This window comes from Ornithodoros turicata, chromosome 1 (genome assembly GCF_037126465.1).
Source record: "Ornithodoros turicata isolate Travis chromosome 1, ASM3712646v1, whole genome shotgun sequence".
In the NCBI taxonomy this organism is placed as follows: domain Eukaryota; kingdom Metazoa; phylum Arthropoda; class Arachnida; order Ixodida; family Argasidae; genus Ornithodoros; species Ornithodoros turicata.
Genome location: NC_088201.1, coordinates 213848664 through 213869653, shown reverse-complemented (window position 1 = coordinate 213869653; position 20990 = coordinate 213848664). Strand labels below are relative to the sequence as shown.

General features: G+C 44.8%; 2 protein-coding genes across 2 annotated transcripts in view; both read right to left on the bottom strand.

The window, feature by feature from the left end:
• The window catches only part of LOC135376279 (uncharacterized), a 329348-nt gene that overhangs the window by 119488 nt on the left and 188870 nt on the right, over positions 1 to 20990 (bottom strand). The window lies entirely within an intron of this gene.
• LOC135376259 (uncharacterized) overlaps positions 1 to 20990 on the bottom strand; it is an 87833-nt gene that overhangs the window by 1852 nt on the left and 64991 nt on the right. Inside the window, exons 10-13 of the mRNA XM_064608870.1 lie at positions 10733 to 10804; positions 9596 to 9725; positions 7816 to 7917; positions 3739 to 3771 (exon numbers count right to left, since the gene is read on the bottom strand). Of these exons, the coding sequence (XP_064464940.1) occupies positions 3739 to 3771; positions 7816 to 7917; positions 9596 to 9725; positions 10733 to 10804 (337 nt within the window). The remainder of the gene's footprint in view (positions 1 to 3738; positions 3772 to 7815; positions 7918 to 9595; positions 9726 to 10732; positions 10805 to 20990) is intronic.

Sequence of the window (20990 nt, the reverse complement as noted above, 5' to 3'; positions counted from 1 at the left end):
TCCTGTTAGAGCGATTGATTTCCCGAGAGACTTCAGTGGCAAAGCGTTCTCAGAACCTGCGTAAGACTAATGTTGAAAATGAAAAATAACTTGCTAACACAATCATCAGTGATCGAAGCCATAAAATGAGGTAAATGCGTCATGTTAAACTCGCACAAATCGCTAATCAGCCTTAAACAGTGTTCCGCGGTGACGAGAAAAAAGTACAAGGCAAGGAACTTTGCAGACCTGCAACACGCTACAGCTTCGGAGACAAGCTCTGGAAAATCCTATTACGCTCCGTAAGGGAGATCAACGCAACAGTGACTACTGAATGATACAGAGTAGATGCCGCAGGGAATCGGACGCGACTGAATCTGGAACTATCTTAGCTCATAACCGAATGGAGTTCCTGTCGACTACGCCATGTCAGGCACAAAAATTGGATGACGGTGTCGCCCCGCTGGTTGCGTGATGGCAAAGTGGCGGTCCAGATGGCCAGGACAGATATTGATGAATAAACGTGTGGGGCAGTAGGCGGTCTACCAAAGCCGAATTTTATTGAACCTAGAAGTTAAAGACGTTAGCGCTACGACTTCAGGTTGGTAAAGGGCCAAATTAAAGAGCTCGTGGATGTTGATGCGTCGATCCTGGCTGATGAACCCTCGTGGTCTCGCCCATCGCTTTGATGGATGCAACGGTGAAAGTGGTGAAAATTCAGAGGCAGTGATGACGCTGATGAAGCTCACACAATACTCTTTTCAGTAACAATCACTGCACATAATGGAAAAGGTGGCTTTCTTGAAGGCCAACTAAATACGACGATGGATGTGCCTGTCCCTACACCTGCATCTAGTCAACGTATGCCAACAATTGCGACAGCGTCATTTCCTGTCAAATACAGTGTTTTCAATTCAGCCTGTGAGCTCTACTGTGATTACCTGCTAACTAGAGCTGTAAGAACATTCATCTGTGTCTTTAAGACTGCTATGTAAATTCTTTGCAAAGCGAGCAACACGCGAATGCTATTTATTCACGCTATATCGGAAGCTCAGACAAGGTATTTTTGCTTGCTCCTAGCGCCATCGAAATACTACTCAGTAAAAATAACGACATCCCGATGAGATTCCAGCGACGTTCAATCAGTGCTTATATCCTGGTCTCTTCGATAGTCCAGGAACTTCCCCAGGATATATGTACTGCGCCTTATACATCGGAATGCAAGCATGCAGAGCGCGATATTTTTTAGGCGTACCTGAGACATGTGTTGTTTACTGCACTCTTAAAAAATGGTGTACTTTAACTCCTTTTTCTTGCCACATATATAACTCCATTTTGGAGAGTACAATTACTCTCAACAAAGGTGTTACTCCCTTACTCCTTGCCGGAGAGTAAAATACTCTCCAGTAAGGGGTTAGAGCGTATCCCCACTTCCTACAGGTTGTGAGGAGAATCCCTTATTGAGAGTAATTGTACTATCCAAAAGGGAGTGATATATGCGGCAAGGAAAGGAGTTAAAGAACACCTTTTGTTAACAGTGTGGGATCACAAGGATATCCGGATATTCAGGACGTTCGTGACCAGGTAGATATGTTCCAGGGATATTAATGAAAGATGTACATTTCGTTGAATTTGAAGAATACGAAGACAACAGATGACTCAAACCAGCAGTGAAGCTTTAATGTAAGGGTACCGCGAAAAGTGGAGCGTGGAATATCGTTGTCTCCTGCAAGGCTCGCAACTGTAGGAATCCTAAGCAGTCAGAGCTAGATTATTTTTTTTTTTAGTTTTCTTCCCCACGTCCTCTTTGTCCGTGTTTAGTATCTCCTAGGAGAGCTTCAGGTAATTGTCCTTGTTGATTTTGCGAATGCGTTGCAACTGACAACTTAATGCGATAAATTTCCTCGCGCCACTCGGCTCCCCAACGGAGAGTAACACGACATAGGTGCTACGTGGATTGGAGACAGACCTGCTTACAGCCACAAATGTAGAACCGAGAACCGTGGATGTCGTACGACTTTGCTGTTGCTAAGGTGGTCGAAAGTTTGGGACTGATTTCGATTACCAAAAAGGGATTAGTAAAGTTAAAGAATCGAATATATATAACTTATAAACAGAATGATAAAATAACAGAAGGTTAGAATAGACAAATTGAAATACTAAGTGCGAATCAAGAGGGACTTACGGAGGAACTACCTCTAAATTTGCACTTACTATGCTAATTAATTTATTCTATCTGTCAAATTGAAATACTAAGTGCGAATCAAGAAGGACTTACGAAGGAACTACCCCTAAATTTGCACTTACTATGCTAATTAATTTATTCTATCTGTCAACACCATACAAAGTAGAATATCTTTTATGCTTTAGCATTACAATTCCCCAGTTCGAAAACCGTGACAGACTGATTGATGTGCGAAGGGCCGGAGAAAAACCTTTCTGCTCCCTTCTTTATTCAATACCGGCATGCCGTGCAAGCACAATGGTAGATGGAATACCTCTCTACGGTAGCGCGGCCAGGGGAGGGGGAGGGGAGAGAAGGCTGCCGCTCTTGTTGTTGGCTTTGCAGTTAGTGATAGTGATTCTTAGGGGTGGATGGATGTGGGTAGAGGTGGATAGCGCTGCACAGTGGTAGTGGGTGGACGGTGTGTCCGCTATAAACAAAAAAAACAACAACAAAAAAACAAGAGAATACGCGCATTCCGCCGCATTAATTATGCAATAATTAATCGTACTTCGATTTTTAGCAGTGAACCCGTTCCCTGGGATAGCAGAATTTTGTAGCAGAACAAACAACAACAACTTTATTTTCGACCTTGGAGAGTGGGGAGTTTCATCGCCGCAGGCGATACTCTACCCCTTTCACAACAGCTAAATTGTAGCAGAAATTGCGCGTGTAAATAGTGCATACGTAGTTCACTTGTTTTGGAAACTGACAGCGGTCACACGCACGCGCACAAATTGTTCATCAATATACTTGTTTCATATATTTACTCTTTATTTTCACAGGTGCCTGCAGTATCTTGGATGGGGTGATGGAAAGAACGGCGTTCTGTCCATGAAGCGTCTGCTTGCTAAGTTGTGATTGTGAGATCATCCTATCAGCTTGGTCTCAGTCAAACTCAGTCTCAGTATCAACTACATGGTGACTATCGACGTGGTGACTCTCTTGATGGGTGCCCTCTCGTCCTGGAGGTTTGATCCAAAACAGGTCGAAGTCAGGGCTCGAATTATACGAGTATTTTCCATTTAGGCGTAGCACAGCCGCTTTTAACAGAGCCAGGAGCGTGGTAGCGCACGAGTGCAAGACATTTTAGGCTATCCTGAGGGTTGTGTTGCATATCCATCAACTCTATATTTGGATATGTTTTAAAGGTATACTAGTCGAATGTAGATTGAAGGACAGAGCGAGCTCTGGAAGGAATGACGTTTTTCAGACGCTTGAAACGGGTGCGTGAGCTGCAAGCTGCGTCATCGAAGATGAAACAGGCACTTCTCTCTAGACATCAAGAAGTTAGCTGTCTGCGTCGTGTCTGTCTGTGTCTAAGCGTGCGTCCTTTGGCTTGTTTTTGGCACTTCGATTAATATTGTAGCATCAATGTCCTATAGTGCCACCAGAAAGCATTGAAGAGTGTTTTACGGAATGCCGAATGGTGCAGCTAGTCTTCACGAAATATTCTGGTGTTTTCTGTCAATCTATCTGGTCATGACGTAGCTAATAATGTTGGTTGTCTAATTAGAAAATAAAAGTGCACGTACCACATGGTCGTCGTCGAAGCATGCTTGTCCGGACTGAAAGGCAATACCGAAATGTTAATCAGGTGTGTGACGCTCTAGTACATTTGGATCAGATCATAGCACACTCAAGGGTACCAAGGAAAATGTTTTTTTTTCTGTTTTACTGAAAAGCATTTTCTGTGTCCCGTCGTTTGATAGATACGTAATCATACAAAGTTCGGCACCAACCCCTGATGTGAGAACAGATAGGGTATCGACCATCGCATTTGTTCTCGTTAGGACGCTACGCTACGTCACCCTACGCTGCATGACGATACGTCATCCGTAGACGTCTCACTGACGGAGATGACTGCCGTGGCCATGGCAGTGATATCTCACACAGTGAGCTTCCGTATTCGTGCTACATATTTACACCCTACTACCCCGTTTAACGTAAAACTTCGTATTGGGTTCACATCGGAGCAAATGTACCCTGCCTAAATTGGGGTATGTAGTTATTCCTCGAAAATATTCTGGCACAGCGTCGATGTATTGTGTGTACCAGACTGTACTGAAAAAGCGTTCTGACATGTGTTCCCACTCTTCGACATGGTCCAGAACGGTTCTCAGCACACCACCAACCCAGGCAGCACAGGACATCGGGCCGATATCGGCAGCAAGTTGGGCATGTCGGCCCAACATATCCCCGACACTGCCAACTTGTGACCGATATACAACAGAAGTTGGCAATGTCGGCTCGATGTTGATTGAAAAACGCGACATCTAGCCGACACTGCCAACTTGCGACCGATATCACGCTGAAGTTGGCAATGTCGGCTCGGTGTTGCCCGAAACAAGCGACGTGTAGCCGACAGTTTCAACTTGCGACCGATATCAGTTTGAAGTTGGCAATGTCGGCTTGATGTTGACCGACACCAGCGAGATGACGCTGACAATGTCAACGTGCAATTGACATCTCACAGAGATTGACAATATCGGCTTGATGATCACAGAAACGAGAGACATGATACCGACACTGCCAACTTGCGACCAACATCCCACTGAAGTTGGCATCGTCGGCTAGATGTTGACCGAAGCAAACGACATGACGCAGACACTGGCTTTCCATCGACCTGCTTGGTGTCCCGCGCCAAAAGCAAGTAGGAAACACATTCGTTACGTTGATGTAGAGTTAATATTCGAAGCAATTCCTCATTCGAGCCTTGTTTGTATGCGTCAGCGAATTAAAATGAGATACGTCACCTCCACCATTTTGATTCCGAGACGAGCAGGGCTCTCGAATTTGCGCAAGCTCGTAAGACATATATAGTATCTGTTTTCGTTTCGAAAGGAATGCCGGTACCTTTTAAAACATTCTTGCACTTCGTTTTAAGGCGCTTTTGAACTTTTTTCGTCTTGCTTTTTGTAATACCGCGCTGATTGCACGCCGTGGGAAATACGAGAAATAAAGGAAACCATCAGAAAATAAAACGAGTAATAAACAAATGGTAGAAATAAAACTTAGTTTCCTCGCAAACAACCAGTCTAACGTTGCTTTTTTCCTTACGATTGCCAACACACGAATAAAAATACAAAATTATGTTTGTGCAACATCGGTCACAAATCGGTAGCATGTCGAAATGACATCGGCAGCATGTCCAAATGATATCGGGCCAATATCGAGACCCGACATCGGCCCAACTCTGGGCGGTGTTGCAAAGCGTATGTTAGGCCGATGTCGGGAGTGTCGGCAGCAGCACATAGGGTTTTGCCAGGAGTTTCCCCGTATTGGATTAGACTTGGCAATAGGGGCCCCATATTGCCAAGCTTGAGCCGTTAACGGGGAAGTGTCGCTAATATCGCCCTGTATTGCAAGTGTGCAACCCGTCCCAACGTCATTCTCTCGTATGTTTAGCGGCACATAAAATAACTTTTGTTTTTCTAAAAGCGTTCTGGAATTTTGACAGGGCAACAGCCAAAAGACAGCAGCGTATTCGTATGAACGGCACGATTGTTATCACCCAGCAAGAGAACACTGATCATATGTAATCCCTGTGTTCCGCACATGGTGCTAAGGCGTCGCATCGCTAATGACGACAATGGTGTAGCGGAACTAGACGCCATATAACAATGGCACGGGGAAACAATTCGCACCGGTTACGCTGTATTGCGCTCTTCCAACATTTTCACATTATTGCGGCCTCTGCCAGCGCCACCTAGATACAGAAGGTCTGCTTATTACCTTCTCTCCCTCCTCCTCTACGTGGACACAAAGCCTGACTTCGTCTGATTGCGATGCGCCCTGTTACGAATCCAATAACTCCGGAATTATTGCAACTAACTTGGAACCTATAGAGACGAATCTGTAGATAAAAAGAGCACTTTCCACAAAATTACTCACGATAGAAATATGGGACAGTTTTGAGCATTATTTTGAAGTTTTCCTGTTTACTACGCCTGGACGGCAGTGGTTCATCTACGTGGCTACGACAGCTAAAAGCTTTGATTTGATTTGATTTTTTTTTTTTTTGTGGCGCATTAGTTAATAAGGCCATAATGCGCTAAATAGTACTGTAAGTTTTACCTAGGTAAAATTTTTGTGCTTACTAAACCAGTGCTAAGTGCTGGGTTAGTAAAATCACAGATGCTTTAAAAACTCGGTGCCTCTAAAAAAACATGTATACATTTTCAAAGGGTACAAAACTTTCATTGCCGAGCTGAAGAGCCGGGGGCAGTGGCAAGAAGTTTCTATTCCACGAAACAGAATGACGTTCACGGAGATGCTGGTAGGCTGGGCATACAATGAGGACGTGAAAGATTGAGAGTTGTTCCCCACAGTGACTGCATTCGGGACGGTCTACTTCCCGTAAGAGATAGTCATGTGTTAAATAGATGTGTCCCAGGCGGAGCCGACAGGATAGCACCTCACACAGTTGATTGGATGCAGATGGAGGAATAGGTTTTATAGGTTTTATAGTGCGTAATTTGTTGCTTGTGTGTTGGTCCCAAAAGCTCTGCCAGTGTCTGCTGCTTTTTAAACATAGCCCGAGATCTTTTGATGGAATGTCGAAGGGCGTTATCTCGTTTGTTAGGGCAGCAGAAGCTGCTCGATGGGCCTTTTCATTTCCTGGTATCCCAACATGGCAGGGTATCCAGCGCAAAAGTAATCGATATACCCTGTGCTTGCTAGGTTCCTTGCACGATGGACAATGGGGTCTTTTGTGAATGACTGCTACAGATAGTCTGTAATAAAGTCAAAAAATCTGCGTATATGACTGATGATTTGATGCGATTTTGTAAGATATAATTAAGGGCTAAAATTATGGCATACACTTCTGCTGTGAAGACAGACATGGTGACCTTCACAGGATGTGACCTTATAACAGTGCCAGTGACCATAGCGCATGATACCTTGGAAACACCCTTTGAACCATCAGTCTACAACTCTACGTGGCTGCCAAAGCTATCCTTTCGCACCTCAAATTCCTGTTGCAGTTTGGTGCTTCACAGTTTAAAGTTTGTTGTATCTGGAGAGGTACATGTTACATTTTGGAGGGGCTGCCATGAATGAGTTTTTTACTTGACTCAAGGATAATAGAGTTGTACTCTGGAAAGCCATAGTGATCAACTGGTTGTGACATTCGAACGCTAAAAGAAGACACAGCTGAATGCCTGTTTTAAGAAATGCTGTCTGAATTGTGTACCTTCCACACATTGATATCTTGGGTTCTGAGGGTGAACCTTGATTCTTAATGAATATGAAGCAGCCAGGTAAAACCTGCGTTGCTCTAAAGACCACTAATTTGATTATATGCATAGACATTGTATTGGCGAAGTTCTGAAAGTTCTGAGAACTAAACGTAGTTCTTGGAGGCGTACTGGACCCAGGATTTTAAGTGTTGATGGCCGTGCTGAAACATACACAGCACATCCATGACCCAATTTGCAAAAAAGAGTGGAGACGCTCCCCAGGACCGGTGAAGCTGAAGGTTCGACCGGGATTGGCTACCGCTGTGAAAAACACTGTTATGATTGGCTGACTATTAGTTGTTACGCCACGTCCATGGATGGCAAGGCTTCATCTATCTAGGTAGTGTTGACTCTGCACTGTGTACTTACAGTCTGTGGCGCCTTGCATGGACCAAGGAAGGTGGTGTTATACAAGTACCCCGGATGCCCACACCTCGTGGTACACGATTCGCTCACTGTAGAGCCTTGGACCTAGAACGGTGAGAGACGAGACGTGTTTTCATCACTCACCACACCACTGTCACACATACAACATGAAAATGACGCCCATGAGCATTTTCAATGAAGTTTCAGAATTAACAGCATTAGATGAATTTTCACGGGGCCCGGGTTTGGACTGAACTATAACGTTTTATTTTTAGTTTACTTCACGCTAGCGCCAGGACTTGACGCAGCGCCTCACGCCAGTTGCGTGCTTCGGATCCTGAAGCCTGAAGTCTGAAGCCGAAGCCTGAAGTCAATTGCATGTGATCATCCCTACGGCTGAGTCTTTATTACTCGACACCTTATGTGGCACAGTTGTGTGGAGTTTAAAAGAGTATTCTACTTTCGGCATGGATAAAAGGACGGTTCTCGCCGAAGTCGGCCGCAAGGAAATTCCCCTGCCTCGACGGCACAGGTGCAGCGTCCAATGTTGCTCCATAGACGAAAACGTGCTGGGAGAAGGCAATGCATTTGGGACAGGTCCTGGTCGCACGTCACAGCAAATGTCAACCCACACGTGACCATATATATGGCCGCACCCGTGATCGTCTGATAAACAGTCCTTTTACTTTTTTTGTGCATTGTTCCGGGCGTCTTTCCACCTCGGTAGTTATATTCATCCGATAATCTTGCACTAAACGCTCAGTTTTCTAAATGAGGTCTCCTACTGTTGACCACTTTCAAAGAGGCGATGACAACCTACTATTACACACTGAGTCGATGCGATTTGCTTAAACTGAGGGGAAATCTGCTACTAAGTCTCGGAAGAAGCATCGTATAGTTGACGTTGCCAAAATACGTTCGTCTTCTGGCATGAAGGCAATCGGAATATGTCGACAAGCGCTAAAACGACATGACCTCAAAATGATGTTGTCTATGCTCTGACGCCATGCTTAATGTTGCTTCACGCGTGTTTCCTAACGTGGTGTCTAAGCAGAGGCCTCGTATTTTCCACTTTCGGGGCTTCTATCAAACGCACGTTATAGCTGAAACCGGTAGTACTCTCATATAAATGAAGCGTGCTTTTCCTGAAGTGTCCTCAGGTGTAGTAAATAATGTACCGTTTAGTGCTGAGATCCCAAATTGCACTGATATACTTGTGTTGAGCAAAAAAAATTATGCATGCCAGGAGTTTTGTTTCTCTGGTTGCGAGGTGAAGGATCCGCCTGAGATAAACGACTTGCTTTGTGAGTGACGTATTCAGTGTGTCAGTAAAGTATCACTAATCATATGTGAAGAAGGACACCACGGCAACTAGGTTTGCGACACTGGGTTTCCTTAAACCTGAGTGTAGGATTTATTCTTTGGTTCTATCACGAAGCGGTCCGTCTGTAGTACAAGACTACCTTATCACTAATAGTCTGCTGCTGAGGCGCTTGGAGCTCGCACAATACTAATCAATCATTAATACGATCCATCGCTATTAAACGTTAATGCCGTCAATCCTCGTATCTTCTTTTCATCACGCGCGAAGCAATTTCCTTGGAAATGCAGTTACCGGAAAATTGAAAACAAAGTATTTTCACAGAAAAAAGTTTAAAGGAATTCGAACAATCGAAAAAAAAAACCTTGTATTACTTCGCAGCACTACGACCTCGTTTGCATTTCCATAATTTAAACAATACGAAAATACGAAATATATGATTTTTCCCGTAGTAATGCTTACCGCTTTTAGTCCACTTGAAGTAACGGCCGCCTTACAGAAATTATCTACTTTGAATCCCACTACTCCTGAAAATGTAGGCGCCTGTTGCGTGTCTGTCGTTGTGTAGCATAGGCTTCCGTTCAAGTCATTCCTGTAAATAAACAAATTAGCTTCCAGAAACTTTGGTACAGGCAGAGTAGGTACGCTATTGGAAAAGCGCTGTCGCAAAACAGGAACTAAGATGGCCATCTTCAACACTCTCGGAGCTAATCACCATTTAGAGATATTGTTCTGACTTCTTAGTTGTTGTAAATGCGAGCCGTATTTGCGTCTTCGTGCTAAGCGTCTATGCTCTGCTCTCCGTTGAGGGGCATCAGGCAAGGGTACCAGTAGGCTCTGCGACTGGGACAGAGGGCGTCATGCGGCAAACATATTTTGCCCTGAGTTTTTATGAAAACAATGCGTCTATTCAGCAGCCTTCCTTTTATGTTGGCACTCCGACGCAAGACTACATGCCATCATTCCCATCATTCCATGTCTACCTTCGAACGGTATTGCTTACGTGCAGTGTAGAAAACACGTAGTTTATACGTTAATGTAAGCACCTTCTCCCTTCATGGACGCCAACTGTCCCATTGTGAAGGTAAGTAATCGTGATCATAATCATAGTTCGGAATTTTTTTGTCGCCAGACAAGTGCGATCACGAGCGACGCCACAACGGTCGCGTCTGTGGATTAACGTTGTGCACACGTTACTTTTTTTTGAGCGTGCACCGAAATCTCGGCACATGAGACACCAGATTTAATGTCAGTCGCGGAAGACTGAGCAACTTGTGTCCTTCCAAAGAACTTACCATCGTCATCGGCCTGCTTTGAATCTTCCCAGATAAGCAGAAACGTCTTATGAACATCCATAAGACGTGTAGTCCTGGATATTGTGCACGTGTAATAGATATCCATTTTAATCCACTGGATATTCCATGGACGTACTATCAACATATAAAAACCATCCACACCGGAGTTCCTCAGCGATTTGTACCCTTCCAAAAAAGTTACCAGCGTCATCGGTATGCTTTGAATCCCCTATCTTTGAATCGGCGGGCGGACACGCTACCGACTCATCCGCCGACAGAAGCCGTTATGAAAGGTGACCCTTACTTATATGCAGGGATGAGATGTTGGTAGCACTGATCAAGATGCTTGGCATCGCATTCACCGTTCTTCACTATCCTGCAAAACAGAGAGTCATATATGGTCATGTGAGCTTATTGACTGCCTCTGAGACTTCGTGGCGCACATGTGGCAATCTCCAACTGCTGCGACCGTACAATACTTTCACGTACATTTAGAGCGCCTGTCTGAAGAAAATGACTTGAACACAACGGCAATCCCGAAATACTCAGCGCAGCGGAATATTTTTGTGCACTTGGTTTCTTCCTTCTCAAATATTTTCAAATTCTTCCTGTGCGCATGATACTGTGATGATGCGTCCACCTGTACGTTGACTTTTCTTTATTTTGTTCATAGCGCATCTTCGGAGACCCGTCTTTCTTTCACCCCCAATGTGAGAGGAAACAGAAAATGCAACCCAAGATAAGGGCAGTTCAGATAGAGTCACCCCATACACACGCTTGTGCAAGTTAAAGCTCATCTTCGATGCATGAGGCGGTACTGTGTTCCTTCACCCTCTCACACTCGGGGTGAAGGAAAGACGCGTCTCCGAAGATGCCCAATGAACAGAATAAAGAAAAAAAAAGGCGTTCCTCCAGAAATTTTTCATGGACCGGATTCTTTTACAGAACGGAGTCTTTTTATCAAAACGGTAATGATATCATGTCACCGTAAGGAACAGATGTTCTCTTTTGGGACAGCTTCGCAGCTTTTTCAACGATTCTTAGGTAATTAGTCGTTTGACGGTTGAGCAACATATGGCAAAGAACATCTGCCGGCCCAGAGAGAATAGTGAAAGCAGCATGTCTATGGCATATATCCAAATGTATCCAAAAGCAATCCAAAATGTATAAATCCATACACTCTGTATACGTACATACACCTTCATACACACATCTGTGTGTTGTCTGTGGTAAGGCACATGACGTGAAAGCAAAAGCACAAGGCTTCCGACAGCAGCAATATATTGTGAGCTCCTTCGGCCCACTTTGCCGCTAGAGGGGCAACCATCAAAGTTTTTCTTTTTGTCTGTGGTAAGGCACATGACGTGAAAGCAAAAGCACAAGGCTATCTTCCGACAGCAGCAATATATTGTGAGCTCCTTCGACCCACTTTGCCGCTAGGGGCGCAACCATCAAAATTTTTCTTTTTGTCTGTGGTAAGGCATATAACGTGAAAGCAAAAGCACAAGGCTATCTTCCGACAGCAGCAGTGTATTGTGAGCTCCTTCGGCCCACTTTGCCACTAGGGGCGCAACCATCAAAGTTTTTCTTTTTGTCTGTGGTAAGGCACATGACGTGAAATCAAAAGCACAAGGCTATCTTCCGACAGCAGCAATATATTGTGAGCTCCTTCGGCCCACTTTGCCACTAGGCGCGCAACCATCAAAGTTTTTCTTTTTGTCTGTGGTAAGGCACATGACGTGAAAGCAAAAGCACAAGGCTATCTTCCGACAGCAGCAATATATTGTGAGCTCCCTCGGCCCAGTTTGCCGCTAGGGGCGTAACCATCAAGTTTTTATTTTTGCATCGCAGTTATACACAGCCAACCCTCCCCCTGCACCGGCAATTACCTCATGCATATAATACATGGATGTACATATATTTTGCATGGATGTACGTATATTTTGTGTTTCTGCTATTGTGTAGCGTGAATTACAGATGATACTGACGTACTTACAATACCGAGTGCAAACGACTCCCCTGCTCACACCAGCGCGCCGACAAATATGTCGTACATACTTGTAGAATGAACAGTTGAAAATATTTCTTAATTATTTCATCTGCATGCTACGACCCTGCATCAACTTCCCGACCACACATGCGGGCCAAAACGCGAGCAGCTCATGTATCCCTATACACAGATAAGTGTGACAACACATTGGAACAAGTCATAGCGAACAATATATTTTCTACTTCGTATATCAGACTCAAGAAATTTTGTGTCTGTTGTCACCTTTTTTATCATTGGCTCACGGTTTTCCTATCATGATTCGCACTAAGTTGATGTGTTCTCACAATAAAGTTGTTTGTTTGTTTATGTTTATTGTACCAGCCTATTGCGGTGTCGAAGGGAATGAACAGGCGGACAGCGCCGCAGCAGCAGCTCTCTCGTCTCCGAGACGGACCCTTATTGCGCTGCCGAGGGGAGATCGTCGTTCCGTACTTCCACGCCTCGTCACTCCCCTGGCTTCCTGCCAATGAACCGCTGACATTTTCCCCCCAGATATGCAGAGCAAAGTTGATTCAGCGCTCCGTATACCTCTCATCAAGATCCCCGATTAGTTCATTGAATGCGCGTCGATGTGTGCTTTACAACGCGTGAGATAAGTTGACTCTCCCCAGTGCTCTCACTGCGGTGCTGTGTGAGATCTACAGCATATTCTCCACCTTCCACACCTTCTCCAACCGTACTCTCCGGTTCCCTCCAACGAGCTGGGCTCCCCCCCTCCCAGTCACAAAATTGCTTGGCCCCTGCCCACATACAGCCCACCAACACTCTGCCCGCAAAGCTCTCTTCACCTTTCTTGATGCTGCAACACATCTATCCTTATTGTGACGCGTCTCATTCTTTCATTCCCAGCATCATCACAAGTAAGGGTAGAGCATCGACCATGGCGATGAAACTCCCCATTCAACATCTCAATATTATCAGCACAGTTTTGTGTTGATAATATTAAGGGATGGGAGGAATCCAGAATTTCTCGGATCCGAATTCGAATTAAAGGAAGGTTCTACGAATCCACGAGTCTTTCGAGTCATTTCTTTAAAAAGAGTTCAAAAACCCAGGGAACAAACAAAGTGCTGTGTGCAGAATTTGATATCTGTTTAATGAAACACAAATTTCGGGCGAAGACATACCCACCCAGTCAGCAAAAATTGTTGCAGTGGCATTGCACCAATATTGCAATGCAATATTGTTGTTATGTCGCTAATGGCCGCTTTCTTTATGCTACAACGATGTCATTGAAACAACATTGCAAAAATATGACATTGCAATTCTGATGTGACATTGCTAACGACCGACTTGGTTGTTTTGCAACAATATTACACAAACAACATTGCAAAAAAAAGTGATATCGCAATGTTGATGCAACAGTGCCAATGACCAGTTATTTATAGTGTAGCGACGTTACAAAAATTACACCGGACACAGACTACATTAGTTAAACTACACAGTTAATTACACACTACAGTCTTGGTAATATATATGCAAGTGAGGACAGTATGCTTTCATATTCAGTAATTATACTGCTCCTGGGCAGACTTCAGGGCAATGTTGCCGACATTCGTCTGGGAAGCCTACCGGGAAGCTCTGGGAAAATCGCAGACAGCAGAGTCACGATTCGAACACGTGTTACTTCTCAGTCTTTGCGCGGAAGGCGATCGTTCTAACCACTATGCCACGCGAGGGCTGTGGTGTCGCAGATGTTATATGGAAGAACGCCACATCCAGGGTTAGAGCGTAAGAATGGATTGTAATTAATTTCTCGGTCGGTTAATTTTCTTTGACCTTATGTTGTCCTCGTCTCGATCATTTTGTCCATAGTCATCTTCCATACTGCGTCCGCAGTGCTGTCCCAGAATATATCTCTCAGTCTCAATTCTCCCCATAATGGCCACACTAATTGTAATGTTAACTCACTGCAGCACCTGAAACATTGCCTGGGCAACATAATCGTAATGCTCCGCCAACATTGAACTATTGGCATTGTGGTCACATTTAATTTGTGCATGAGACGTTGCCGCAACGTTTGAACACGTCGTCAACAACCAATAGATAAATTACGGGTGAACGTCAGGCGAAGTAGTCAAGATTTCATTCATTATTTATTGGTGGGAATTACAGACAGAACAATATCGTGCAAACATTGCGTTACTGGAGCACTAGAAGCAAGTGCCTCGGAAATAATGCTCCATGCGAAACGTGCAACATTGCAGTACTATGTTTGTTTCGATGTTGCTGCAATGTTTCAGATGTTGCTTAGAGGTAACATTTCTAAGTTGCTACGTATCCTCAATCCAGGAGTTCTTAGGGTGTAAGTCCAACCTACAGTGTCAATACCGCCATACAGTCCAACCTACAATGTCATAAGGTATCTGGTCGCGTCTGAGGTCAGAACCATGACGTTTCTCTTCGTTGCGGGCGTTTGGATGGCACGCTATAATGTGGATGGCACAGCTTATTGTGTGTGAAGACAAGCGAGCTGCATCTTTTCGTCGAATGCAATAGTCTTTTGCTCGGCAGCCATTAACAACAAGGAACGCAAGCATTCATCTCCGTGCCTATGACGTTTTTGCTGATGAGGTACTATCGCCGTCAGAATGGAAAGTGTCTGGTGGTTGCCTGGCTTTGCAATTATATTTACATGTAGGCGCATGACAACACAGCAAGTGCGTTGCGAAGTATGACTGATATTTGGAAGCCGCCCCCTTTTGTTACTCGACTTGTTTGTACGAATTATAAATGTAAAAGACTGGGTGGTCTAATGTTTTGTTTTACATTGTTTACGCTTGTGTTCATTACTATTATCCTTGAATCCTAGGTCAAGTATTCGAGATTCGGGAATCGGAATCCCTGAGCTCATGAGCACAGCGAATAGAATTAAACGGTGAATATAATCTTTCGAATCCGCCAAGTTTGTTTGTTGGCGCCTCTGGAGCCCGCTGAAAGCTAAATTGGACGACAGGTAGGCACTGTTAGATTACATGTCACCTGTTTTTGCTTTACTATACTTGCTATACTCAAACACCGCCATGCCAGTACTGGCAGTACTGGCCACTACTGGCATGGCGGTGTTTGAGTTACAAACATATGCTATACGTGTAGCCAAAGAGCTCCGGCTATTTTTTTCATTTTATACTTCACTGGCTTTGCACTGGGCTTTCAGTGAGTGAGTTACCTCACCCTGACGGGAGGAATCATGTGTTACGTGACCTTCTGACGCCATCCACTCAAACGTTGCCTGCCTGCGTACTGTTGATGAGGCCCAACAAGGTCGAAACAGCTGTCCAGTACTGGCATGGCGGTGTTTGAGAGTAGTATAGATTCGAGCCCCACAACAACCACTTTTTTCTAATCCAGTTGTAGGAATTTCTAATCCACCAGCCATTTCTAATCCAGGTCAAGCCAGGTCTAATCCAGGCTCGACCCCTTCATGGTGATACATGTAATTCCTATGTCATTGGATGCCCTTCATTGCCACATTTGCTCACTCGCTCATAAACACCAAAATTATCTATTCTATTCAATTCTAAGTCAGTTCATAGGCTTCCAAATTGCTCTTTTTTCTAATCCAGTTCTAGGAATTTCTAATCCACCACCCAATTCAAATTTAGGTCAAGCCACTTCTAAGTCCTCTGGTTGGTTGGTCACAGCTCCATTCCTTCACGCTGATTGACCGATCCAGGCTCCACCCCTTCATGGTGATCCATCTAATTTCTATGTGATTGGCTACCCTTCATTGCCACAACATCTGCTCACTCGCTCGTAGACACCAAAATGATCTATTCTATTCAATTCTAAGTCATAGGCTTCCAAATCGCTCACCTGTCCATAGGTCCGGGGGGTGGTCACTTCCATTCATTTCTAAAACCTAGTGATTGGCCTATTGGCTGCCTCTCATACATGCTCGATAGACTCATTTGTCATTTCCACTCTCTAGTTACTCGGTCACACGCTTTCAACTGCATATTGCTTCATAATTTCAACCGCAACATAGACAGCCGCTTCTGGGTCAATTCCATTGATTTCTGGGCCAGCTCACAAGCCCCCCCAAATTGCATATTGGCTTGGGACGCTTTCTAGTTAATCCAGGACAACGCTTCGGAACAGTAAGGACATAGAAAAACACGGGAAATAGTTTTCAACATTTATTAGACACATCATGGCATTCTCAGAGAGATTGTAGTTCTCTCTGGGGCACTTCCAGCACACTGGACATTTCCACCCCGCATCCATGGCGTTTTTCACATCAGTACCGTGTGGATCACCCAAGCGTTCGTCCTTCTCCATCCACGGCTCAGTCCCAGACCGCACGCGAGAACAGCATGTCACGGAAGTATCAGTTCTCTTCCTGCACATCTCCTGGAGCGAAAAAAGAACATTATGAGCTTCACTATTTACATCATCCATTTAAACTTACCATATTCACAGCTTCCGTAAGGGTAGGATTCGATGTCATTGCAGAGGTATCTCTTGTTGTCGTATGCCATCAGACTTCTTTTGACGTTTCTGATGGTGTACATGCACTGTTTCTTTCCAACGATTGATACTTGTTCGTTCAATACGCTCGTGTGATTGAACAAGGTATTGTAGTATGTCTCATGGAGGAGGTGCTTGCGTACAATATTCTTTTTTACCCCTTTAGCTCTTGCAATTTGCTTTCCTCCAGCTAATTTGATGGAATACATTTTAGCTTTCAAGCATATTACTTCTTCGATAGGTACACTACCAGTTTCGCTTTTGAAAGCCCCAAGTCTCCCATGATTCTTTTCACTGTACAGTGGATGATCCCGGTCGAAGGAAGACAAATTTAAGTGGTAGTCGGCGATCGCTCGTAACTGATCTTCGTAGTCCTTGCAGAATAGGCCGAGGATCAGAGAATCCGTGTCAAAGTAACAGGCAATCAGTGGACAAGTGAGCTTACTCAGCAAGGTTTCGTAGTAGAATGAGTACATGGTTAATTTACTCAGTTCCAAAATCGTAAACCCAATCTGGAGCGGGAAATCGCATCGCACTTTTCTTTTGCGCATTTCGTACATAACACAATCCGGGGACAAAATTTCCATCCTCACGCATTCCGCCCGACTCCCGAGGCGACTCGCCGTCTCCTCATCGAAGGCTACTCGAATGTCCCGCATGTTAAATTTATTTAAAAGCGTTCTTCCGAACACCGCATTATTTGAGAGTTTATAGAAATTTTTTTCGAACGTCGTGCTCGATGCAACGCGTCTGGCAACATTGTCCTCGATGTAGGGACGCAGGAATGGTGCCTGGCGAAATTTTAGAATTCTGTGAATTTTTATCACTCTCATACCCAATCTACAATAGAGTGCGAGCAGCGCATAATGAACGACGTACTCGACCTTGTCCTTGCACGTGAGCAGCAGCTTTTTGCTGTTAGCTGGCTGATACATTAATTCTTCGAGAAGCCCTCGCTGGAATGGCGAGAGCCAATCCTTCGGGACGACCATCTTCTCAGGAGCCAGGGGAAAGTACCGTGTCAGTGCGTGGATAGATTTTGGATACTCCAAGTCACATACATACACGTAGCCAACGTCTGAATCAGTGGGGTGACGCATAAAATCCACGGAGCTAAAATCCTCGACCCATTCGAAATCACCAATTGGGAGGTGCTTTATCATACTGAATCCGTAAAGATTGTTGCAATCTATGTATGATACGTACACCTCATCTTTATCGGGATCATAGCCACTACACAGAGGGCTATTGGCACGTAAATGACACCTGCTCGCCTGACAGAGCCCACCTCTAACGCCCGATTCGATGGTTTTGTACATGTCCTCGTCGATGATTAACTCCAATTTTGCCTGCGTGTAATTTAGAGCGCATTGCCACGAATAGGATGCTAGAGAAACACAATGAAGCAATTCCAATCCACGTGCGCTGTAGCACACACGTCGGAAGTGCTGCATCACGTCAGCATGTAATAGGGCATCCGTTTTCAGATACAATGCATTATAATCCCGCTAACTCGAGCACCCAAAATGTTCAAATACATGCAGAGCGTACTGGTAGTCTTCGTCACTTATATCTTCCCCAGTTAGATCATTTCGAAAGGCTGATTTTTCTGGAAAGGTCAATTCATCGTACACTGCGAAAGAACTAATATAGCTGTACGGGAATACACCTTTACGAAGCAAAATTTCGTAGTCATCTCCAAATGCCTGCTTAAGGCATTGGAACGCCTCTGCGCCCCCCATGCATTTGACAGTTTCCACAAGCTCCCCCAGCGACGAATTCAGGTACTGCATGGTATCTCTGAAGAGGAAGGTGCCAATTTCAAACGAACGAATTTTTTCCATGGAGCTGGCTACAATGAAGGGAGGTCGCTTCCACCCGAGAATATGAAATTCACGCAGCAGCCCGGCCAAATCGTAGGACAAATTGTGTACCATGATCGGCAATTTTTCCCTCGTCGTGCACGCGACGTTACAGGGGTTACACAAAGTTGCGATATAATTTGTCTTGCCCGCACTACAATGCTTCGAATGATCATGATGCCGGACACGGGGTAGATCTTCGGTAAACTCCTGTTTACAGTACGCACAGTGGGTAGCAGCTCCGTGCTCAGCGCATTGCTCATCATTCAGCACCATTGCGGCGGAGCAAGCGTTCAGGGCGATCATCTCATCTCGCATCTCCATGAGCGCCTTCACACACTGCTTTGCCGCATCTTCCCCATGGTGCGTCCTGATGCGCAACACCCTTGAGTCGTGGGTATGCACGAGCACGGCACAGAAGCTAGAGGTGATGTGACGCTGTATGCCATCACTACTGGGCGCAAGTACGCTCTCCGTGTCCAGCGCGACAACGTAGTTGTACTGTTGCATGTACTGTATTTTAGTAAATTCTACAAAGTTTTCTCCGGGTTCACAAAATTCTAATAGGATTTCGTTCACGTCTGCGCAAAGGCGTCGATGTTTCGCCATGCTCTTTTCCTCATTAAAAGAGCGAGTGCAACGTTCGCATACGAAACGCGTGTTCTTTCTCGTCAACAAACGCTCGAGGGACTTAATTCCGAAAAAATGCTCATCAACCTCCAATAAGTGAATTTTCTTTTCGCTTTCCAGTTTTGGGGGTCGCGACACGTGCGCGGGGTCGCGACTCGTCCAGATCAGCGAATGAAACAGGGAAGTGACTAGGCCACCAGTACTCTGTTGCTTAATTTTCATATTTTTTCCATCGGTTCCTTTCCTGTGGGTGCAAGAGGGCGAGCGTATTGTATTTAAAGCACTCGCCCTCCTTACGCTCTGGTAAAGGGACATTTGTTAGGACATTCCTACGACTAGCCAAATTAGTGGGAAGTACCCCATTGCACCCGAATTTTTTAGTTTTCACAGATGAAATACACATTTGAACTTTTTGGACGTCAGTGGATACAAACCCACTACCCTCGCGCTGGTAATTTTCAATGCGCCCGGTGGACTCCTGAATCACATCCATCAAAGTATTTGTGATAGCTCAATCGCTGTGGACTTCGCGAGCAAGCGCCATGAAATGAGCTATGTGTGCGGTTACATCCCCTCAATTTTCTTTCATCATTAGAACGTCAGAACAAATGCAAAACCTAAAGGGTATCCTTTGCGCTCGCAAAATAGCAATTATATTGTGGAGGTGGTTCATTAAATATTGTCGCAAGTCCTCTACTCCCTGATCATGAACAGATGCCAATAGCACAAACGCTTTGACGATACCTCAAAATGCGCTATCAGTTTGAAAGAAAGGCAGGAAGGAAATGTCCACATAGGGATGTGATCGCTCGACGTGAGCATGCAATGTGGCAGGTGAAATGTCTGGAGAAGATGGTGAATTATCTTCCAATGGCTCATCATCCCCGATATCATGAGGATCAAAAAAGCAGAACACGCATCTAGGCACTGAAAAAAAAAACAGAAGAAACACTAAGAAATCGTGCACCACAGAGCGTGGATGAAAAATACTTACTTTTGAAGCGAGCTCCGCACACTCCCGAAGCGATGCGAAGACTGCTGCCTCTTTACACATCCACCCCACTTATATAGCGGCGACCTCGCTGCATGCCCCAACATGCACGGGTGCGAGGAGTCGTCATAGCCTAAAAATAACTTGCTCTGCATGTTCAAGGTCGCAGCTTGCCCTTGGCTTCACGTAATGCTCCGTCCGCCTACGCCATTGCCGCACCTGAGCGTAAAGTTCGCTCTCATCACATGTCATTCCGATATGGAAATTGATTTCATGATCGGGCACACAGCCATCCCATTTTGGCTGTGGAATTTCAATAATATTACTTAAAAGAAACAAACTGCAGTGAAATGCTGATTCATCTCAGACAGGAATTTCTACCCTCAGTGTTAAACCCTCAGATACCAGCATTTCTGCTCAAATAGCAAAATAGCTATGACTTCAAAAATTAAACACATGCTAAACAAACTACCATCAACTGCTATCAGATAATTATTGCATAATGCTAAATACTCAGTTGCATTGTCCCTGCGTGAAGAAAGCACAGGACAAGGGTACA